Source organism: Aquarana catesbeiana, linkage group LG06, assembly GCF_042186555.1.
Source record: "Aquarana catesbeiana isolate 2022-GZ linkage group LG06, ASM4218655v1, whole genome shotgun sequence".
NCBI lineage: Eukaryota > Metazoa > Chordata > Amphibia > Anura > Ranidae > Aquarana > Aquarana catesbeiana.
This window is the reverse complement of record NC_133329.1, coordinates 194,053,784-194,075,647: the sequence shown is the minus strand read 5'-3', so window position 1 is coordinate 194,075,647 and position 21,864 is coordinate 194,053,784. Positions and strand designations below refer to the sequence as shown.

General features: G+C 44.1%; 1 protein-coding gene and 1 pseudogene across 11 annotated transcripts in view; both read right to left on the bottom strand.

Annotated features, from left to right (window-relative positions):
• Positions 1-21,864, bottom strand: part of CLEC16A (C-type lectin domain containing 16A) — a 1,646,984-nt gene that overhangs the window by 1,307,370 nt on the left and 317,750 nt on the right. For 10 of the 11 annotated variants that reach the window (XM_073591184.1, XM_073591186.1, XM_073591185.1 and 7 more), the window contains one exon: positions 16,100-16,205. The exons of the other annotated variant lie outside the window; for it this stretch is intronic. In XM_073591184.1, coding sequence (XP_073447285.1) covers positions 16,100-16,205 — 106 coding nt within the window. The remainder of the gene's footprint in view (positions 1-16,099; positions 16,206-21,864) is intronic. 11 annotated transcript variants of the gene reach the window in all.
• On the bottom strand, positions 18,590-18,708 carry LOC141101870 (5S ribosomal RNA; annotated as a pseudogene).

Genomic DNA, 21,864 nt, shown 5'->3' with positions numbered 1-21,864 from the left:
GGAACGTCCCTCAGAAGGAGCGGATCACGCGCGTGATCGGCAGGAGGGCTCTGCGATTGGCGCTCCTGATCACATGACGGCCGTGTCGAATCACAGCCGTCATGTGATGTAAACACAGAGCCGGTTGCTAGGCAATCGGCTCTCCTCACACGGAAGTTGTCAGTGAGGAGAGCGGATCGCTGCAGCCGGCTGGTGATCAGTGAGTATGAGCTGTTTTTTTACAGCTTTTTACTCACTGATCACCAGTCTAGTGACCCCACACATGTAAAAACACAAAACAAACACTAATTAAACACACAATGTCCCCAAAACACATGTCCCCACATAGTAAAAACACATGTCCCCCACATATGTCCCAGTAAAATCACATGTCCCAATGATTATCTGCACACATATGTCACCTGCGCACATCTGTACATGATCATTTGCGCACATGTGTCACACAAACTAATTATTATACACTTAACGGGATTTTTTTTACCAAAAACATGTAGCAGAATATGTTTTGGCTTAAATTTATGACAAAATTTGATTTTATTGGATTTGTTTTAAAATAGAAAGAAGAAAATATTGCTTTTTTTTTTAAATTTCCGCTCTTTTTTCGCTTATATCACAAAAAATAAAAACCGGAGTCGTGAATAAATACCACCAAAAGAAGGCTCTATTTGTGTGAACAAAATGATAAAAATTCAATTTGGGTACAGCGTACCATGACCGTGCAATTGTCATTGAAAGTGAGAGAGCACTGAAAGCTGAAAATTGGTCTGGGAAGGAAGGGGGCGAAAGTGCCCAGTATTGAGGAGGTTAAATGACGTAGCCAGTGGCACTGTAATAGAAGTCGGGGGGGTCCCACCCTTGTCAATCAGCATCAGAGAGGATTTAGTTCAGTTTATCTGAAGGCCAGAGTATCTACCAAACTCTCCCACAGTAGCCATTGTCTCCCTGAGAGAACCCTCCACATCGCCTAGTAAGATCATAGTGTCGTCTGCATAAAGCATTATTTTCTCTTGTTTGTTCCCATATTTAAATCCCACAATCCCTGGGTTCGCTCTTACTTTGATCGCCAGGGGCTCGATGGCTAAAGCAAACAGCAGGGGTGACAAGGGACACCCTTGGCGTGTGCCCCGTCCCATCTTAAAAATGCGGGACATAGCTCCAGCCGCCTGGATAGTTGCTTGTGGGTTGTGGTACAGTAGACGCACCCAAGAAATATAAGCCTCTCCAAATCCAAACCGGTGAAGAATCTCCCAGAGGTAGTCCCATCCAACGCTATCGAAAGCTTTCATAGCGTCCAATGAGAGCAAGGCCCTCTGTCCTACATTATCCGCCGGAGATTGCATAATAAGGTAAAGCCTCCTTAGATTGACAGCCGTTGACTTGTTAGGCATAAAGCTGGCCTGATCAGGGTGAACAATGCCCGTTATGGCCCCGTTCAGCCTGAGCGCCAGAATTTTGTCCAGAAGCTTAATATCACTCTGGAGCAACGAGATGGGTCTGTATGATCCTGCGTCCAAGGGGTCCTTTCTGGGCTTTAATATAAGGACAATGTTAGCTATGGCCATAGAAGAGGGCAAAGCCCCCCGCTCCCTAGCCGCGTTAAACACCGCTAAAAGCCTGGGAAGGAGTATATCTGCATATTGCTTATACACTTCCATGGGTATCCCATCCTCCTCAGGGGCCTTACAGTTGGGAAACGCCGCTAGTGCTACCTGTAGCTCTTCTAAGGTAATGGGGGCATCTAGAACCCTTCTTTGTTCCGCCGTAAGTTGTGGAAAATCAATGCTTTGTAGGTAGTCGGTAAGTTCCGTTTGGGTATATTGTCCAGTCGGGAGATAGAGAGTCTCATAGAATCTAGTCAGCTCTTCCAGTATCAAGTTGGGGGAGTTCACTATCCTGCCCTCCGCGTTCTTAATAGCTCCGATAGTTGGGGCACGTTGTTGGGAGTTGGCTATTCTGGCCAACATGCGCCCTGTGCTTTCCCCTTCCACATAGAAAGCAACCTTGGAGAAAAAGAGCTTTTTCTCAGCCGTGGAGGTCAGCAGCCGCTCATAAACTGATTGAGCCGACTGCCACGCCTCCCTGGCAGAGTCTGTCGGGGCTTGTACATATGCCTCCTCCAGAGCCGCTACCTGTTTTTCAAGGTCCTCTCTGTGCCCTGAGGAGTTCCTCTTTACCTTATTAATTTAAGAGATAAGTAGCCCCCTAACATAAACCTTAAAAGCGTCCCACATTATCACCGGGGATTCTGTAAAGTTCCTCCCGTCCAGAAATTCCCCCATGCTCCACTCCATCTCATCGTGTGTCAAAAATAGTTTTAGCCAGTAAGCATTACATTTCCACGGGGATCTAGGGAGTGTGGATGGTGGGGATATAATCAAAGATATCACTACATGCGAGTGATCCGAGACACTCCGGGGCTTATACAGCACTTCTGATATGGATGGTAGTATGGCCAGGTTACCCACAGCAAGGTCAATTCTGAACAATGTCCCATGGGTCTTGGAAAAGCAAGAAAATTGTTTATCAGCAGGATGTTTAAACCTCCATATATCAATCCAACCCACTTCATTCAGCAAACTCAGCAATGGAGATTCCATCGATGTGGCAGAAACCCCAGAATATGGGTGTCTGTCCAAGGAGGGACTCAACCAGCAGTTAAAATCCCCCACTATCAGCAGCGGCAAATCCGGCTTGTCCTCCAAATATGTTAGCAGTAATCGGAGTACCGTCACCAAAAACGGTGGGGGTATTTACACACAGGCCAGGATACAATATACTTTTCCCACTCGGCAATGCAAAAAAATGAATCGGCCCTCAGTATCAACACAGGCATGAATTTCCTGAAAATCTATGGAATTATGGATCATTACACTCAGACCCCTAGAATAGGTGGTGTGAGTGGAATGATATGCCCTGCCCACCCATGCGTATCTAAGGCAACATTTTGTTTCATTCGTTAAATGCATTTCTTGCATACATAAAATCATAGGGTGATATTTCTTCATGCATGAAGATACTATCATGCGCTTAAGTGGGGAGCCCAAGCCTCTAACATTCCAAGACACTATTGGCATTTCAGCCATCTGGAAAAAAACAGATATCTTTAAGGAGAAACACATTAGTAACTCAGGGCACAGAGAGTAATACGAAAGATGTAGGCCACCCCATTCAGGCAGATTTAGGGGTCTCTCCAGCCACAGACACAAAGTAGGTACAGGCCTCAGGTATAGTGTCCAAGCACTGGACATGATGTCAGAGTAGCTGAAGGCCATCTCACAAATGTCAGGAAATGCAGAGTCCTGCGACCACAGCACAGTAGCGTGCAAGTATAGCTGTCGGTATAAGCAGAAAAAAGAATGTGATACTGATGAAAAAAAAGCAAAAAACCAGGCTGTCAACAGGGCAACCCTATGAATAAAACCTAGAAACAGGAACCAACATGGTAATCTTGATTTATCCCTTGTATAAGGGAAACGCATTTGTTCTTGCCTACTTCACAAGATTGCTCACAAGTCACATGGTAATATAACGTCTCCCAGTAGCATAATACTGGGGATTTCCCCCGAAGTGCAAAATTCACCCATCGGCAGAGAAAGATGTACCGTGGGAAATAGGAACATGTATTCACATAAACACAAAAAAGGGGGGGAAACCCCAACAGCACCCAGAGGGCAATAAGTGAGCTTCCAACTGCTTTCTTGTAATACTCCTATGTAGGTCTCCAGAGGGGTTCAAGTATGAATGAGTCAAGCAGGTCTGTCTCCATCTTCATCTCTAGCTCGGTGGCGTAGGGCTTGTTCATTGCGATCCAGCCACGAGGCCGCCTCCTGGGTCTGCTCAAAGAAATGGGACTGTCTATTCGCTGTAATTCTGAGTTTGGCTGGGTACAACATAGCATATGGCAGCTGCAAAGCTCGCAGGCGTCTCTTAACATCTGAGAATTTGGCTCTGGATTTCTGTACCTCCGCCGAGAAGTCAGGGTAAAACGACACTCTAACCCCATTCACATGTATATTGGCTTTTTCCCGTGCATTTCTCAGCACAGCTTCTCTATCGCTATAATGCAGGAGCCGGGCCAGGATAGGTCTGTGGGGAGCTCCTGGTTGCAGCGGACGGCCCAGTATGCGATGCGCCCGCTCAGCTGTGAAGAAAGGGGAAAAAGCTTCCTTCCCAAATATCTCAGTCAGCCATGTTTCCACAAAGGCAGTTGTATCTCTCCCCTCAGTTTTCTCGGGCAGTCCTACAATGCGGATATTATTGCGGCGCAGGCGATTTTCCATATCATCAGCTCGATTGTTAGTGTCTTTGGCAAGTTGATAAGCAGCATGTGCCTCTCGAGCAACTGGCTGGAGTCTGTCTTCTACTTCACTGACCCTGCTCTCTACAGCGGTCGTGCGCTCTCTGATTTTTTGCAAATCCTGTCTTAGCAAGAAGACATCTTCTCTCAACCCTCCAAATTGCTCTTTAAGGGTATTCACAGAGGCTGTGCACACATGCACAGCCTTAAGTATGTCAGCCAAAGTAGGTTGTACTGAGTCCTCAGCGTCAGTGTCAGCAGGGAGGAGGGGGAGTTGATCTATCTGAAGGGCTTTGTCTTCACCCCCCGCAGTTTGCAATGTATCCTGTTAAAGAGTCTCATGAGCTACCACATGTGCCTGATCAGCGCCCCCCCCTGTTTCTCAGTCCTGGAGACCCCCCATCCTTTGGGCATAGTACAGCATGTCTTTTGGTGGGTCCTTTCCCTGATGCTTCTGTGTCCCCTTTCCGAGGCCTCGCAGATACGCATCCCTGATGACGATAGACGCTGGAAGTTGTCCTCGTAGGATAGAAACCACTGACCTGATTGACTCCATACAAAAGGAGCGGATCTTCAGGAACTGATTAGGATTCTTTAGATCTAGAATGGGTCCAACATCTCGGTTTTGGTACCGTAAAGAGGTTTGAATAGAACCCCAAAGCTTGCTCTTCTGCGGGGATATGTATGACCACCCCCTGAGCCAGTAATCGGTCTAGTGCCCGAAACAGAGATTGCCTTTTCCCTGGATCTTCGGGAACGTTTGACCTCAGCAAAATCAGACGGTAAAAACTCACAAAATTCTGGTTTGTACCCTAGAGACACAGTGGAGATAACCCATCTGTTACGAATTTCCTCTTGCCAGAACTCTGAGTATTGCAGAAGTCTTCTCCCCACTCTGGCGAGGGGGGCGTCCCTTCATAATGAGGCTTTAGAATTCTGTTTTGCAGGTTTCCGCCCCCAGGACTTCTTTGGTGCCTGGGCCTGACCCTGAGGTTTTCCTCTACAGTCTGATGGCGGAGGCTGTGGCCACTGCCTAGAGGCAGAAGCCCCTGGCACAGCAGAAAGAGTCCGCTTAAATGAAGGGCGTGTATTGTGGCAAAAGAGTACTTTCTGACTGAAAATCGTTTGGATGTATTTGTCCAAATCATTCCCAAATAGCCGATCCCCATGAAAGGAAAACTAGTCAGGAGCTTTTTGCATGGTGCTCTGGTTTTTAACCACAGGATTCATCGCGTGTGCACTAGCACAAGCGAAAGTCGGGACGCCTGGAGAATATAATCTTTAATGGCGTCTATTGCAAGCATAATGCTCTTGGTAGTTCGACCAAATCCCGGGCTTGCTGTACAGGAACCTCTTTAAGGGCCTGTCTAAACTGGTCCTTTAGAAATTGACAGATGCCTATTGCAGCGACTGCGGACTGAGTAACCGCACCTAAAGAGGATTTTAACAGGAATTTCCAACCTTTTATCTGTTGGATCCTTAAGCATTTGTGCATTGTCTACTGACAAGTTAGACTTTTTATTAACACTGGAAATAGCAGCAAAAACTGCTGGTATAATCCATTTTTTGGTGAATTTCTACTCCATGGGATAGAGAACTGAGAATCTCTTTGGAGGGAAAAAATGGTTATCCGGGTGATCCCATTCAGCATAAATAAGCTGTTCTAGTAACACATGGACAGAAAACACACGCAAAGGCTGTGAGGGTTTTAAAAGAACCCAAGGAAAAAAAACGAACTTTCAGCTGACTCCATTAGGGGTAGCATGAAAGTGGAATGAACCATCTCCATAAGAGATCGTACCAGCAATTTTTCAGATTGCGAGGCTGAAAAGGGTTCATGTACCGTAGTTTCATCCCGTGGTGGAGTAATCGGTTTGTCTTTCCTCCTGATCGCCTGAGGATAACACCGCATCCTCTACCCACCGATCCCCTTGCAAAGGGTCGAAGGTGGGGGGAGGAGATCTAACACGCTTCCTATCCATGAGGATGAGATTAAAGCCGCTAATCTTCCCTCTAGGCCCTGCAAGGCAGAGGAAAAGGCATCTTCAGTCACCTATACAGGGGCTGAGATGTGAGAAGCAGCTGCACCACCAATTTGTTCCAATGACTCTCCCTGGCTTGCCCCAACTGGTATTTCAGGCGAGGATGCAATGTGGAGGCACGGCTGGAGTTTCCAGCGCCTGGGGGTGAAAACTTTGGTACCTTTTATGAGGTTTTTGTGGTGTCTTTTTTGGCAGATATAGTCCTAAGCACAAAGAGCAGAGGAACTATTTAAATGCACAAATCGCTGAACAATAGTCTGACAGAATAATGCCGCTATACAAGTTCAGTCTAGTGCTGGGAAAAAATGTCCTTCCATATTAGGAATGCCCATTTTTGCACCCTTACATGCCCCACCGCTCCTGTGTCTCGAGTCTAGCCAGCTTGCTTTCTCCTTGCTGCACAGCCGAGGAGAGACAGCTCCAAGAAATATCTACACTCTGCGCTTGCGCTGTGCGTCCTCGTGGACGTTTTTGTCCCATACAAGGCACAGCGCCTAGGCCCCGCCCCCTCTGTAAAACCCGCCCCCCTTCGTTTGAATTTTCAAATGGTCCCGCAGACCCAACACGGGAGAGGAGAGGCAGAGCCCAAAGACAGCTGGCAGGGGAGTAAAACTTCTGGAGCTGAAAACGTCACCTCCACACCCCCCGTGGTGGGGGGGTATTACAAGGGACACCACAACAATTGTTGATCCCTAACCCCTCATGGTCCCACGGGGGGGGGGGAGAAATGCAGGATGGCAGATCTCTTACCTGCAAGAGGAATCCCCACTGTGCAAGCTGCTGCTGCCACACACGGACTGACACTGAGCTGAAGGGAAGACAACAGATAAGGTATGTGCATATACTCCCTTTAGTGGAAAATTTAAGGGATGACAACATTTTTTCCTTAAGGAAGAAAAATCATAGGTGGACTTTCAGTTCCTATGCTTCTTCCCTTACCTTATCCTCGCCGCAGGATACTGCTGAAGTCAGACAGATCCAAACTTCACCCATCACGGCGGGCTGCGTTTAGCAGACATTTAAGGACCTGGTCCCTTTTTATCAGGGTTCCACTCCCTTGGACCTGTATAGCACCCCTCAGGCAAAACTTTAGGTAATGTGAGCATGACTAAAAAGCCCTGGGTCCCGGGGTCCAGCCCTGCAAAGAGGCGTTACAGGCAAAACCTTGTGCTTCGTATACGAGGCCTGGGTACCATCTACTCTGGCCTCAGTGGCACTTTGGATGGATCTGGTCTATGGAGGCTATTTAAATCCAGCATGGATCCCTCCTGGAGCTCCTCAGAGCACATCTTCACTCGTGACCAACACCTTAGACACGGGCGAAAAAACTGAGGTGTTCCCGGTATGGGAGGGGTAATATAGGGAGGCAACTTCCTGTTTAGAGTGTGCCAGTGTCCATCACCTGAAGGTGGTCTATAACCCACATAGTAATTACTATGGTGCTCTGTGTCCCGTGATGTACGGTAAAGAAATAATATTTTTTAGGGCCAGCGATTCTCTACAATGTAAAAGTAATCCTAGCGGCTAAGAAGCTGCTGGATTACTTTTACAGGAGGGGAAGGGGGGCCCACCCATCTGCCGCCGACGACTTTACCAGGCTTTCCTTTGTGAACTGGGAGCCCGGTAAGGATTCAGCCAGCAGCATCTGGTTCCTGGGACACAGTGAGGAATGGATGTTGTTTCTTCCACCGTGTGATGTCAGAAATTGGAAGCGATGAGGATTTCATCACTACCAGCTGTTACAAGCTTGAACAAGCATCTGATCAAACCGATCTAGGTTTGATCAGATGCTTTGGAGGACAGAAGAGATCTAGAGTCTAGGGACCCTAGATCTCTCCATAAACAAGAACTGTCACGGCCCATGCTATAAACAAGGGATGTTGTTCACCCCTTCTGATAGCGATAAAAAGAAATGTAAAAAAAAAAGTTAAAGATACGGTGCAATTTTTTTTTTAATAAAAATAAAGAAATACATTTAAAGTGCACCTGTCGCCCCTGTGCTCGCGCGCAAAGGCAAACACATTTGTAGGTCGGAAACATATGTCACAAAATATGTAAACAGTGTTCGCATAACGCAAATGTTATAGTGAGAGCAATAATTCTAGCACCAGCCTTCCCTGTGTAACTCTAAACTGGTAACCTGTAAAGGCTTATAAAGCAACACAATGTCCTGGATACAGGCCGGGAGATCTCAGGCCCAAATATATACACTCAAACGTTCAAGAACCCAGGGTAATTTAATGTTAAAATTGATTCATAGCAGAATAAAGCACTTTGCTGCATTCATTGGCGTAACTTGCCCTCCTGAAACTTTCCAAGCAATAAATCACAGCACAGTATTATATGGTATCTGCTCACCAGAGTCAATTTAAGCACAGTCAGAATTCTAATGGCCTGTACACACGATCCGAATATCGTAGGACCAATCATACGACCGTTCTCACTTAATAGTCGCAAGTAGAAATTGAATAGCTAAATAAAGTCACGAAAATTCTCATACGACAGACAAAAAAATCGGAAATGATGTCATGTGTTGTAATGTATTTGTATTATATTTTCGGATGACAACTATACTGACTAAACGAAAATCGTGCGATCTGCAATCGTACAAGGAAACTTTTCAGGTATGTCCGATCGAATAATATTGGATGAGCGGTCGTGATCGGCTGTCGAAAGCAGTGTACACGCGATCCGAATATCGTACGATCCTTCCTCGGACGACCGTTTTCGTACGATATTCAGATCGTGTGTAAGGGCCATAAGGCCCTGATGCAGGGATACCAACTGACTTCTGTACAACCGCCCTGTTCAATTTTTGCTGCTCAATCAGCACTGTCAATTATAGCTGTGTATATCCGTGTATTCTGACTGCGGAGAAGTCTCCATGCTGTCAGAATACAATAGCTCAGTGGGAGGATTCCCCCCCATCTACCTCAAATGTGTGGATGAGGAAAACAAAGCATTTTTTTTTCCGTTCAACATGCTGTTTAAATAAAAAAAAAAAAAAAAAAGATTCATGCATGGGCTGCTTTGAAGATTTAGTCCAGGTAAACAGCTAAATACACAGATGAAATACAAATTAGAGTAGTTATTTTACCTGCCAAAGGATGTATATTTTTTCTCCATCCAATTCTAAGATTGACACAGCTCTGTCATGTAGCTCAGCCTGTCTGGCAGGGTAGGAGACCTAACTATTTTGTTGCTACAGTAACACTTACAGGTCTGGTCACTCCCACAGCCATCGATTGGACAATAAAAAGAAAGGTAATCTCTGTACTTCAGCTCTCTCCAGCCAGCAATGTTCAGAATAGGAGTGCCACAATGCAACTGACTCATTGTGCTTCTACTCCTTCTCCCAATCTATGCTCAGCTGTTCAGACAACTCCAAGGCTGACACCATAATCAAATTTAGGAAGCGGTATTATTCTCTTACATGATAAAAATACATATAGTGATGTCTTCATAAATAGACAGCTGCATCAATTTGTGTCTAAATCTGCCTGATGTTCGGCTTAAAGGGGTTGTAAACCTTCAGTTTTTTTCACCTTAATGCATCCTATGCATTAAGGGGAAAAAAAATCTGATAGTTACAGTCCCCCAGCCCCCCGGTTTACTTACCTGAGCCCTCGAAATTCCCGCGTCGAGAACGTGCTGGCTTCTCGGGTCTTCTCGGCTCTTGATTGCAGCGCAGCCATTGGCTCGCGCTGATGTCAATCAAATCCAAATGACGTGGCCGCCGGGGGGGACCAATACATACACTCTGTGTCTATGGACACAGAGTGTATGAGACGGGAGCACGCTGCAAGGTAACCCCCTCAGGAGAGAGCTTCCCGAGGGGGCTATCTATTGCGGGGAGGAGCCGAGAGAGCCGCCATGGGAACCCAGAACCCAGGTTTTCTGACCCTGCATAGGCCAAATTTGACAGGAAAAGGTGTATGGCCCCAGGTGCACAGTCGGGGGCTGAGCACCCACCTATCCACGTCAAATGAGGCTGTACGGGTAAGTCTGTACAGCCACTGCATCTCCCTTAGAGGCACTGAAGAATTCATATAAAGTCCCAAGTTCCCTTGATAAGAGCTTTACGCTGTATATTCATATAAAACTCTGAGCAGCATCTGGATTGTTTATCAGAAAAGTCTTCATAGACATCCAGAAGGAAAATTTCCTGACACACAGTCGAAGACCTTTACAGCTGATAGTAAGAACTTAAAGAGGAGGTGCAGCACCCCCCCCCCACACACACACACAAACAAATTAAAAGTCAGCAGCTACAAATACCGCAGCTGCTGACTTAATATATGGACACTTAACTGTGTAGGGAGCCCACAATGTTGGCACCTCAGCCAATCGGCTGTCAGGTGCAGCCGCCGCCATTCCTGGTAAGGGAACCCGGCAGTGAAGTATTTCGGTTCCCTATTTCGCATGCACGAAGCGCACTGTGCTTTCTAGTTGGCCCAGTGGCGGGGGAAAGAGGCCGAACATCTGAGAGATGCCACCGTCTCCAGAAGTGGGGAACGGTACCTGTCAAACAAATGTGGCACCGGAGAGGGGAAGGGGGGAAGGAGACGGATAAGCAGAAGTTCCCCTTTTGAGTGGAACTCCACTTTAAAGGAAAAGTTCACCCTCTGGAACATGTTACATGTTCTACCTGTTTTTAGGGTGGAACATGTAACATGTTCCCGATCCTGCAGCTGTTTACTGATCCTTGAACTTCCTGTGAAAGCAGGCCAGGGATCTTCTTCCCGTACCTGCTGTCACCATTTGAAAACAGTGCAGCCGTACAGGGCTGCGCGCACACTGCCGCATCATTCACTCACAGTGGTCTGTGAAAGAATTTACTAAAAGTACTGACAGCCTTTGTGGCTGTCTGCTTGTAATTCTCAATGGACTACCAAGGCACTGTTGAGCGCTATAGTAGTTCATTGATTTTTCCTGTAGTTGTGAAACTGCCTGCCCATATGATGTATGACAATGACAGTTTGCAGGAGTCCTGCATGGCACCCGCGATTGCCGGTGCAATACTTTCCAGGCTCTTACAAAAAATAAATTAACAAATGCACTTTTTTTTTTAACTGGAAAAAAAAATGTGCATTTATTTTTATTTATTTTTTTATTGTGAAATTATCCTTTAAGGATACCGCATGATCGTAGTAAACACAGAAGTATGGATTCATCCGCCAGTGAAATGTTTTGCTAGATTCTTGCATTCAACTCATTTAATGCCTACACAGTAAAAGGCAATCAAAAGGCATGCACAAAAATCAACAATAAAATGTCCAGTAAACTTACATGATACTGCATTGGGGCACACAGGATTCAGCATTGAAGAGACAGCAAGAAATAAAAAAACAAAAAATAGACAATATGATCAGAAACTGGGAATATGAGACATCCTTACAAACTAGGAATTATATTTAAAATATAGACTGACAAAATTGTCTCCATCTATAAAATGGAAGAAGCAAGAGCCACTACATCTGATATCCTCACAAACTTTATAGCTACTTGATCCACTCAGGCAATTTTTTGTGCTCCAACACGTACAAATTGATAGCAGTTTTTCAATTAGGTACTTTACAAATGTTTCCCCTTTTGTATCCAAGTTCTTTATCCAACTGGTGAACTCATGAACTGTTAGGAGGTCCACTGGTGCAGCAGCTCCTGTACTTTTCACATTCTACCTCTATATACTCATCCAGCAGCACCCCCACCGCCACATTACTTGTCCCATTCAGTCAATCATTACGCTCTACTTTTCCCCTTTCTCTCTGGCTCCTGCCTTTAATCACCTAATGCTCACCCTCTACAAAGTTTACCAGAACATTTCCAAACCTCATTTTCAATTATCTACAAGCTGTTACTTATCTGAGTAGAACTGTTGGCAAATCTGTGGTACTGAAGGTTTTAACTCTGGAAAAATGATTTCATTCCAGTGACTGAACTGGAAATTTAACTAGTAATCTCTTGGTAACATCTCCTTTTGTAACTTGATCATTGTACTTGTTACCACCTTTTGTTCTTCATGTATAAATAAGCATTGGGAGAAAAAAAAATCTGGCCACTATACTGTTTCAGTTGATACATACATACATACATACAAACAAGCACTTTACTGTGAAGACAATGGTGCATGTTCAGAGGGAGAAGCACACTAGGCATCCAAGAGGTGAAGAAACTGTAGAAGTAGTTATTGCCAGTATAATGCTGCTCCCTAGTGGTTGATGTATTAAGATTACAGGGAACATGAGGAACGTATTAAGCATAGTTACAGTACATTAGAGCTGCACGATTCTGGATAAAATGAGGATCACGATTTTTGTTCTTAGAATAAAGATCACAATGCTCTCTCGATTCTCAGCGTAACAGTGACAAAATATTGGCACGACCACCATTTTATTCTTTAGAGTCTCCGCTAAAAATCGGTCGGTCGGGTGACCAGCACCCTTTTTTGAAGCCTATTAGAGCCTCTGGCTCAAGCAAAAAATACTGATTTTAACTTGTAAGCAACAAATATCAGGAAAAGGTTTAGTCTTAGTGGTTAAACTGACCTCATTTACAGACCAAAGTTCATTCCTTTGATCTAAAAGATCTTCAACAGCTCTGAGCATATAACGGCTCTGAACTTACATGAATCATGGAAATGCCGTATTAAGATTGTGAGGGGGTTGAATCGAGATTGCAATTTAACAATGAATCGTGCAGCTCTACAGTACATAATTACATAGCCGTGTAGAAAAAAGCCACAAGTACATCTTGTTCACATACAACGTAGTAAGAAATAAATGAATAGAAAAGCTCCATATACACAATCTTAAACCTACAATTAAGTATATGCTGACAAACCTGTGCAAGAAAGATGTATATATTTACCTATTCTCAGGCTACTCTGGTCCTGTCATGTAATCCAGCTACCGTGCGAGGGATCACCTGACCACATTAGAGTGGTCAGAAAATAGGCAAGTATATACAATGCATCTTTCTTAAGCTGGGTGCACACGGTCCCAATATCAGCCAGTTCAGCAGGAACAGGCTGACATTCGGACCATGTGTACAGCTGTCCTTCCAACAGAAGCTGGTCTAAGGAGCAGCATCCAATCCGGATTAGTGTGTTCTGGCAGGTGGGGAGCCCCCTTGCCAAAACACAAAGGCACAGTGGGAGGGATTGCTACACAAACACTGCTTACTAACTTTTTTTTTTCATTCAGCCCACTGGATTGAACAAAAAAATAAATAATTGAATGTACCAGGCATTACACAGGTTAGTCAACATAGGTGGTGGTAGGGAGGGCATTTTTTAAAATAGGTATAGCCTGGAATTCCACTTTAAAATAATATTTTCTAGCAAAAACTCTTTCACGTGATCTTTTATTAAACTTTCAAGTATCTTTCCGACTATAGAATTTAAACTAACTGGTTACTAGGTTAAGAATGTCATCCCATTTTAAACATAAGGCACCACATTGGTGCAATGCCAGTAATTAAAGAGTCTCTAAAAATTAGAAACAATGACTTTGAAATAAGAGCTCAACTTTTTGAGGACACAAATGGGTCCTTGTGCTTTCACCTTTGTCCAAATGTTTCTGAACCATATCAGTTTTTAAACATTGGGATTATCTTGGGACTATGTCAATACTATTTATGGGCTGGAGCTCTCCCATTTTCCCTTGTATACACAGAGCTGAAGTAGGTATTCAATACATTTGCCTTCTTTTTTTGTCTCCAGTCACCAACTTTTGTAACAAATGCCTTTTTTTCTATAGCTATTAATTTTTTTTTTAATATAATAAAGCAGCATTAACTCTTTTGCTGCCAGGTCCATACATCATACAGACCTAAAAGCAGGGAGTTGTGCCCCCGGGTAGAGAGGATGGAGCAGAGTGGACACAAGTCCGCTCTCCCCCACTCCTGATTGTTGACCCGTAAAGCGACGTGTTTGACATCACTTCCGGGTCTGCCCATCAGTGTCCCCGGCTCGCATGGCCAGGAAAGAATTTATTGAAATGCGATCTGCATTGCGTTACATTAAGTGGATCACACTGGAGACATCCGGGGTGTTTTAGACCCTGGGTGTCTCATTAAAGAGAACCTGTCACCAAAAAAATCACCACATAGAGGACTTTGTGATGAGAAAAATAATTTTTTTTTTTTTTTTTTAAATTTAAATTAAGTTATACGCAAGCACAAATCCCCCCCCCCCCCCAAATTTTATTTCAAGCACCACCCCCCACATATATGCAGGTACAAACGTAAACGTCAGGGGTGCTTACATATGAAACCGCCGATTGCAATAAACAGGTTACATATCGCCGTGAACGCCAGAGTGAGAGCAATATTTCTAGTGCAAGACCTCCTCGGTAATGCTAAACTGATAAGGTGCCGCCTATGGAAAATATAGGGTACTGACATTTGACTCCACTTCACGGGCACACGCAAATTTAAGGTTTGACATGTTGGGTATCTATTTACTCTGTGCAACCTTATCTTTTATATTCAACAAAAAAATTGGGTAATTTATTGTGTTTGTGTGCCTTAACATTAAAATGGATGGAAACCCGATTCATGAAATTTGAGCACATATATCTGCAGTGGTTTCTTGTCTCTCTTCAAAGCACTATGTGCGGTAGCGGTCTCCTGCTCCGTCATTCTGTTATCAGCCTGATAACTTCTGACCAATTCTCCATCAACTGAGATAAAACCAGCCTGAGTTTTGAGTTGGGGAGTATGCTATAAATCGATTAGCAGAGTGCTGATCTATTCAACTAACAGTTTCTGTGAGGAGAAGGGGTGTGTGTGCCTTTCCTCCAATGAGCTGTCTTGGCTGTATGCCCACGCTTTACTCCTGTTCTGAACAGGAAGAGAAAATCTTTTAACACGATCTGAACTTTCTAAAGACTATACAAAGCTGAAAACAGCAGATATACATTTAAAACTTCTGTAGGGAGATGTGTTTCATCCCTGTGTATGATCTGAGGCTGCTCACTTTACTGGGTATATGTGAGGGTTTACATCCAACTTTAACTTAAGTGTAATTTTTTACTGAAATACCTCTGTGGTAATATCACATAAAAAATTGGAACTACCACTATTTAATTCTCTAGGGTGTCTGGTTTCAGAAAATATATAACGCTTTGGGGGTTTTAGGTAATCCTCAGACTCAAAATGATTTTTTTACACATGTGCAAAAAAAGCTCTGGCAGCAAACAGTTAAATGTAACAATGTAACTTGGGTATATGAGTAAAAAGACCAAAGCTGAGAAAAAAAAAAAAAAATCGAGTTTTTTTGAAGTGTAATTGAACATCACATTTAGATGATTTAGAAAGGGCCTGGCCAATTTTAAATATTTCTAGCCACAGCTCCTTACAGATTTTACAAATATGCATGTGTGCATTATGCCAAAAGCCTCCTTTTCGATTTGTTTAAAACAAACAACGACCCACCCCTAAGGTAGCCTATTGACTTCAATAAGAAATATGTAGCTCTATGACTTATTTTCATGTTATAGCTTTCAATTCATCTGAATACAATTTAGATCCTGTTTACTTATGAACTACTAACTGAAAAGCAAGAAAATTGTATATCACAGAGCTGATAGGCCAAAGAACTGGGTTGCTGCACTCGGATCCCTGGCAAAGCTGTTTTTAATGCTGTTAGCTCAAATCTATTTAACCCATTTTGGGGGAGATACAGCTCTACCTTGTAAAAACAACTAAAGTTGAGCTGAAAGTTGAAATCTTAAATTAAAGGTCACATTGTTCTTACCTTTATAAATATTCAAAGTGATATTACGAACTGCAACCCTAACCATGTGTTCCGGATGATTAAAAAACTTGATCGCCTCTGTGTACAGTGCAAAATCATTGGTGTGCTGGGAAAAACAAAAAAGGTAAAAGTTAAAATGTGTTAAAGCAAAAATAAAATGAATTCCATAAAAGCACCATTATGAACGTATGCAGGACAAATCTTATTTACACCAAAAATATGATTTTTATAACAGATTACCTGTAAAATCCTTTTCTTTGAAAACATCACGGGACACAGAGCCATAGTAGTTTCTATGTGGGTTATAGGCCACCTTCAGGTGATGGACACTGGTACACCCTAAGACAGAAAGTCCACTCCCTATATAACCCCTCCCCACTACTGGTTGTACCTTAGTTTTTGTAGCAAAGCAATATACGTGTATACTAGAAAGAGGAGCAGGACCTCTGTGTCCCGTGATGTACTTCAAAGAAAAGGATTTTACAGGTAAGCTGTTATAAAAATCCTATTTTCTTATTGTACATCACGTGACACAGAACCATAGTACGTGGGATGTCCCATAGCAATGTCAACTGAGGGGAGAGAGACACAACAGAATTAGGGCAGCATGAGACTAGAGGAGTTATACGGCTGCCTGCAGCACACTACGCCCAAAGGCGATATCCTAAAGCCTTTTCACATTCACCTGATAAAATCTGGTAAATGTATATACTGAAGACCAAGTTGAGGCCTTGCAGATTTGAACCATGGAATCTTGGTGATGCACCCCCACGAAGCACTAACAGACCTAGTGGGGTGTGCTTTAATATGAAAAGGTGGAACTTATCTCCTTAAACCATAAGCTTGAACAATCACTTGTCGAATCCATTTAGAAATAGTAGATTTCGATGCTGCCTGTCCTCTTTTAGGACCTTAAGGCAACACAAACAAAACATCCGTTTTTCGAATCTGAACAGTCGTTCTTAAATAGATTTTGACTGCTCTCACCACATCAAGAGAATGTAGTGACTTTTATTCCGCAGAACGGGATTCTGGGAAAAATTTAAGGAAGAACAATATCCTGGTTTAAATGAAAACCTGAGACTACCCTAGATAGAAAATTAGGATGAGGACACAATACAACCTTATCATTGTGAATAATTAAATATGGCTCTTTACAAGAAAGAGCAGCCAACTCGATACCCTTCTTGCAGAAGATATGGCTACCAGCAAAACTAGATTCCTTGTCAAAAAAGGATCAAGGGAATATGTTGTATCGGCTCAAAAGGCTGTTTCTGACTAAATTCAAGTGCCAAGGATTTGGGGGTGACTTAACCGGAGGTTTTAAGCCGCGTTACCCCCTGAATAAAACTACGAACCAAAGAGTGTGAAGCAAGTGGTTGCTGAAAAAATACAGATAAGGCCGAAACCTGGTCCTTGATAGTACTCAAGACTGGCTTTATTTCTAATCCCATCTGTAGAAAGTCAAGGATTCTACTTATGATATATTTCCTGGGGTGCCAACCCCTGGATTCACACCAGGAGACATATGCCTTCCAGACTCTATATAATATATGACTCTGGAGGCCGGGTTCCTTGCATTAACCAGAGTAGACTCCACTAAACCTGAAAGCCTACGCTTCTCCAGAATGTGGGTCTCAATAGCCAAACCGTTAAATTTAGCATCTGTAAAGTAGGATGGAATACCGAACCTTGCGAGAGAAGGTCTGGCCATGGCGGCAGGGTCCATGGGTCCCCTACCGCTATCTTTACCATCTCTGCGTACCAAGATTTCCTGGGCCACAAGAGTCACCGACTTCCCTTCCTGCTTGATCCTGCAAAGAAGACGTGGACACAGGCAGAATAGGAGAGAATGCATAAATCAGTGAGAACCGATTCCACGGGAATAGCAAGGCATCTGTTCTGCATGCTAGCGGATCCTTTGTTCTTGACACACTGTCGATTTCTTTGTTAAACCTGGACGCAAACAGATCTACGTCTGGGATCCCCCATCTTTAACTTATTGACATGAAGATATTGGGGTGAAGGAACCATTCTCCCGGTAACAACTGCTGGCGACTCAAGTAGTCCGCCTGCCAAATTTTCTATTCCTAGAATGAAGACTGCCTATAGGCAAAGTATATTGTTTTCTGCCCAAGATAGGATATGATTCACCTCTCTCTGGGCCACACAACTTCTTGAGCCACCTTGGTGATTGATATAGGCCATTGCTGTGGCACTGTCGGATTGAATCCTGGCAGGACAATTCCGTAAACTGAACATTCAGGCCCTCAGGAACAAGTGCTCTGCCTGAATTTCTAGAATTTTAATGGGCAAGGCCATTTCTGATCTGGGCCACTTCTCTTGGACAGCTGCCTCTTCCAAGACTGCTCCCCCCCAACCCAAAAAAGGTTGGCATATGTTGTTACCACTTCCCAGGTAACTGAAGGAAGGACTTTCCCCTTTGCAGATTTTTGGTTATTAACCATAAACTGAGGCTCCAGCGCACCCAGCCTACAGCACCTGGTATTTCCAGGTGGTCTCCCATCCAGGCACTAACCAGGTCTGACCCTGCTTAGCCTCCAAGATCCAATGAGATCGGGCGCTTTCAGGGTGATGTGGCCGTAGACTTTGGAGTCAGACACATTGGGAATCTAGAGCTTGAACCCTTTGTTCCAAGCCGATAGGATACTGTTTTGCAGCAGTCTCAAATGAAAGTGAGCATAAGGAACGGCCTCAAATGAAGCCACCATCTTTCCCAACAACCTCATGCATAGCGGAATAGAAGAATTCATCTTGCTTTGACCACCTGAACCAGTTCCTTTTATGGTGCTGATCTTTGCCTGGGGCAAGAATACCCTTTTCTGGGTGTATCTATGATCAGACCCAAGTATTTTAGCCTTCTTCATGGTTTTAAAGAAGATTTCTTCTAGGTTGAGAATCCAACCTAGATATTCTAGGTAGTTCAATGTGGTGACCATACTTTGGTCTAAGCGGGCTACCGAATGGTCTATCAAGAACAGATCGTCTAAGTCAGTGATGGCGAACCTTGGCACCCCAGATGTTTTGGAACTACATTTCCCATAATGCTCATGCACTCTGCAGTGTAGTTGAGCATCATGGGAAATGTAGTTCCAAAACATCTGGGGTGCCAAGGTTGGCCATCACTGGTCTAGGTAAAGCATAATCGTTATACCTTGGGCCCTTAATCTGGCTAGAAGAGGGGCCAGAACCTTTGTAAACACTCAAGGTGCAGCAGCTAGACTGAAAAGCAGAGCTACACCACACTGAAAATGAAGATTTTCCACCTTGAAAAGTAGATATTACTAGTGAGCGAGGAAATAGGCACATGGAGGTATGCATCTTTGATGTCGATTGACGCCAGAAGTTCTCCTCCTTGTAGGATGGAGGTAACTGATTGGATTGACTCCATGCGAAAAAAGAGTGGTTATATTCAGGAACTGAATTCAGATTTTGGAGATCCAACATGTCCATTCGGTTTTGGAAAAAAAGGTTTGAACCAAACCCCTAACCTCTGCTCTTACATAGGGACCACCATGACCATTTTTTGAAAATGTATATACTAAATATATATGTTCACGCTAATGGTGTGTACAAAAGATGAAAATAACATAAAAAATAATAAAAACGCAGCTGCTATACCCAAAGTGCTAATCACTTGAAAAACATATAAATATAAATTATAGCGCTCGCAAACACAATAGGTGAAAAAACAATAGATGATGAACAAAGTCCAAGGAAAGTGACTAAAGGTGCTCTAATCCAAAGTGAAGTGAATATAACATAAGTTGCTTCAGAAATGTTCAGGTGCACAACACCCCCTCATGAATCCCCACTCACCAGATCGAAACGATCCCCAGCTTTTCAGTCTGGTGGGTCACTATAAGCTTGATAATGATATCCTGGGATGGTGGATATGGTGTCAAGTCACCAGATCCAGGATTCCTTTATGAAGTTTCTTAGCCGGACAAAACAGGTACCCAGAAGTAAAGAGTGGAACTCATAGTGAAGTACCATTAAAAAAGGTTTTATTGTACAAGGGAGTGGGTACTTACAAAAAGTAAGATCAAACAAGCCTCAAGCATGGAGCTGTAAGTACCCACTCCCTTGTACAATAAAACCTTTTTTAATGGTACTTCACCATGAGTTCCACTCAGGATATCATTATCAAGCTTATAGTGAACCACCAGACTGAAAAGCTGGGGGTCGTTTCAATCTGGTGAGTGGGGATTCATGAGGGAGTGTTGTGCACCTGAACATTTCTGAAGCACCTTATATTATATTCACTTCACTTTGGATTGGAGCACCTTTAGTCACTTTCCTTGGACTTTGTTCATCATCTATTGTTTTTTCACCTATTGTGTTTGCGAGCACTATATTTATATCAGTATTTTGTAGGTTTCCTCCCCCAAGACCTCTTTTGTCCCTGGGGTTGACCCTGAGGATTAACTTTTGAACTTCACGGCGGAGGCCGTCGTGACTGCCTGGAGTTTTTAAAATGAAAATACATTTACTCCTTTTCCTAAATGGCAAAGGGGTACTTTTTCCACTAGAATTTCTATGGATGTATTACCCAAATCATCCTCAAATAGCTACCGCAAAAGGAAGACAGCCAGGAGCTTCTTACATGGTGCTTAGCGAAGGGCGCAAGGCCTGAAGGATAGAATCTCTCATAGCAACTATTGCAAACCTAAAGCCGTTTAACCACTTGCTTACCAGGCACTTACACCCCCTTCCTGCCCAAGCCATTTTTCAGCTTTCAGCACTGTCACACTTTGAATGACAATTGCGCGGTCATGCTACACTGTACCCAAATTTTTTATCATTTTCTTCACACAAATAGAGCTTTCTTTAGGTAGTATTTAATCACTGCTGGGTTTTTTTTTATTTTGTACAAAAAAAAATACCAAAAATGTTTCACTTTTTTTTCTGTCAGTAAATTGTTTTACGAAGTAATTTTTCACCTTCACTGATGTACGCTGATGAGGCGGCACTGATGGGCATTGATGAGGTGGCACCTATGGGAACTAATAAGGCGGCACTTACGGGCACTGATGAGGAGGCACTAATATGCCGCACTTATGGGCACTGATAGGTGGCACTGATGAGCACTGTTAGGCGGCACTAGTGGGCACTGATAGGCAGCACAGATAGGCGGTACTGATGGGCATTGATGGGTGGCACTGATGGGCAGCACTGATGGGCATTGACAGCAGTGATGGGCAGCACTGATTGCCAGCACTGACTGGCATCGCTAATGGGCACTGATTGGCGGCACTTGTGGGCAGTGGTGGGCACTGATTGCTGCCACTGGTGGGCACTATATGGTGACACTATTTTTTACTATTGTAATCAGGGCACTGATGATCAGTGCCCTGATTACATTCCTAAATGTCCCCCTGCGTGGAGATGCCACTGATCGGCTCTCCTCGCCACACACTCTGTCAGTGTGAGGTGAGGAGCGCCGATTACAGGCACTTCCTTGTTTACATGTGACCGGCTGTGATTGAACACAGCCGATCACGTTTAAAGAGCCGCGGACGCGGCTCTTTCCACAGATTGGGGTCGCGCCGTGTCCTAGCAACACGGTGCGGCCGCGATCGCTGCACTTCGCGCCCCCGCGAAGCGACCATTCTGGGACGCCATCATATGACGGGGTCCCAGAACAAGAGCCGCCCCGCCGTCATTTGACAGTATGCGGGCGGCAACCAGTTAAACTGGTCTCTCAACGATTAACCAATTACTATCAGTGCAGGCTGAGACAC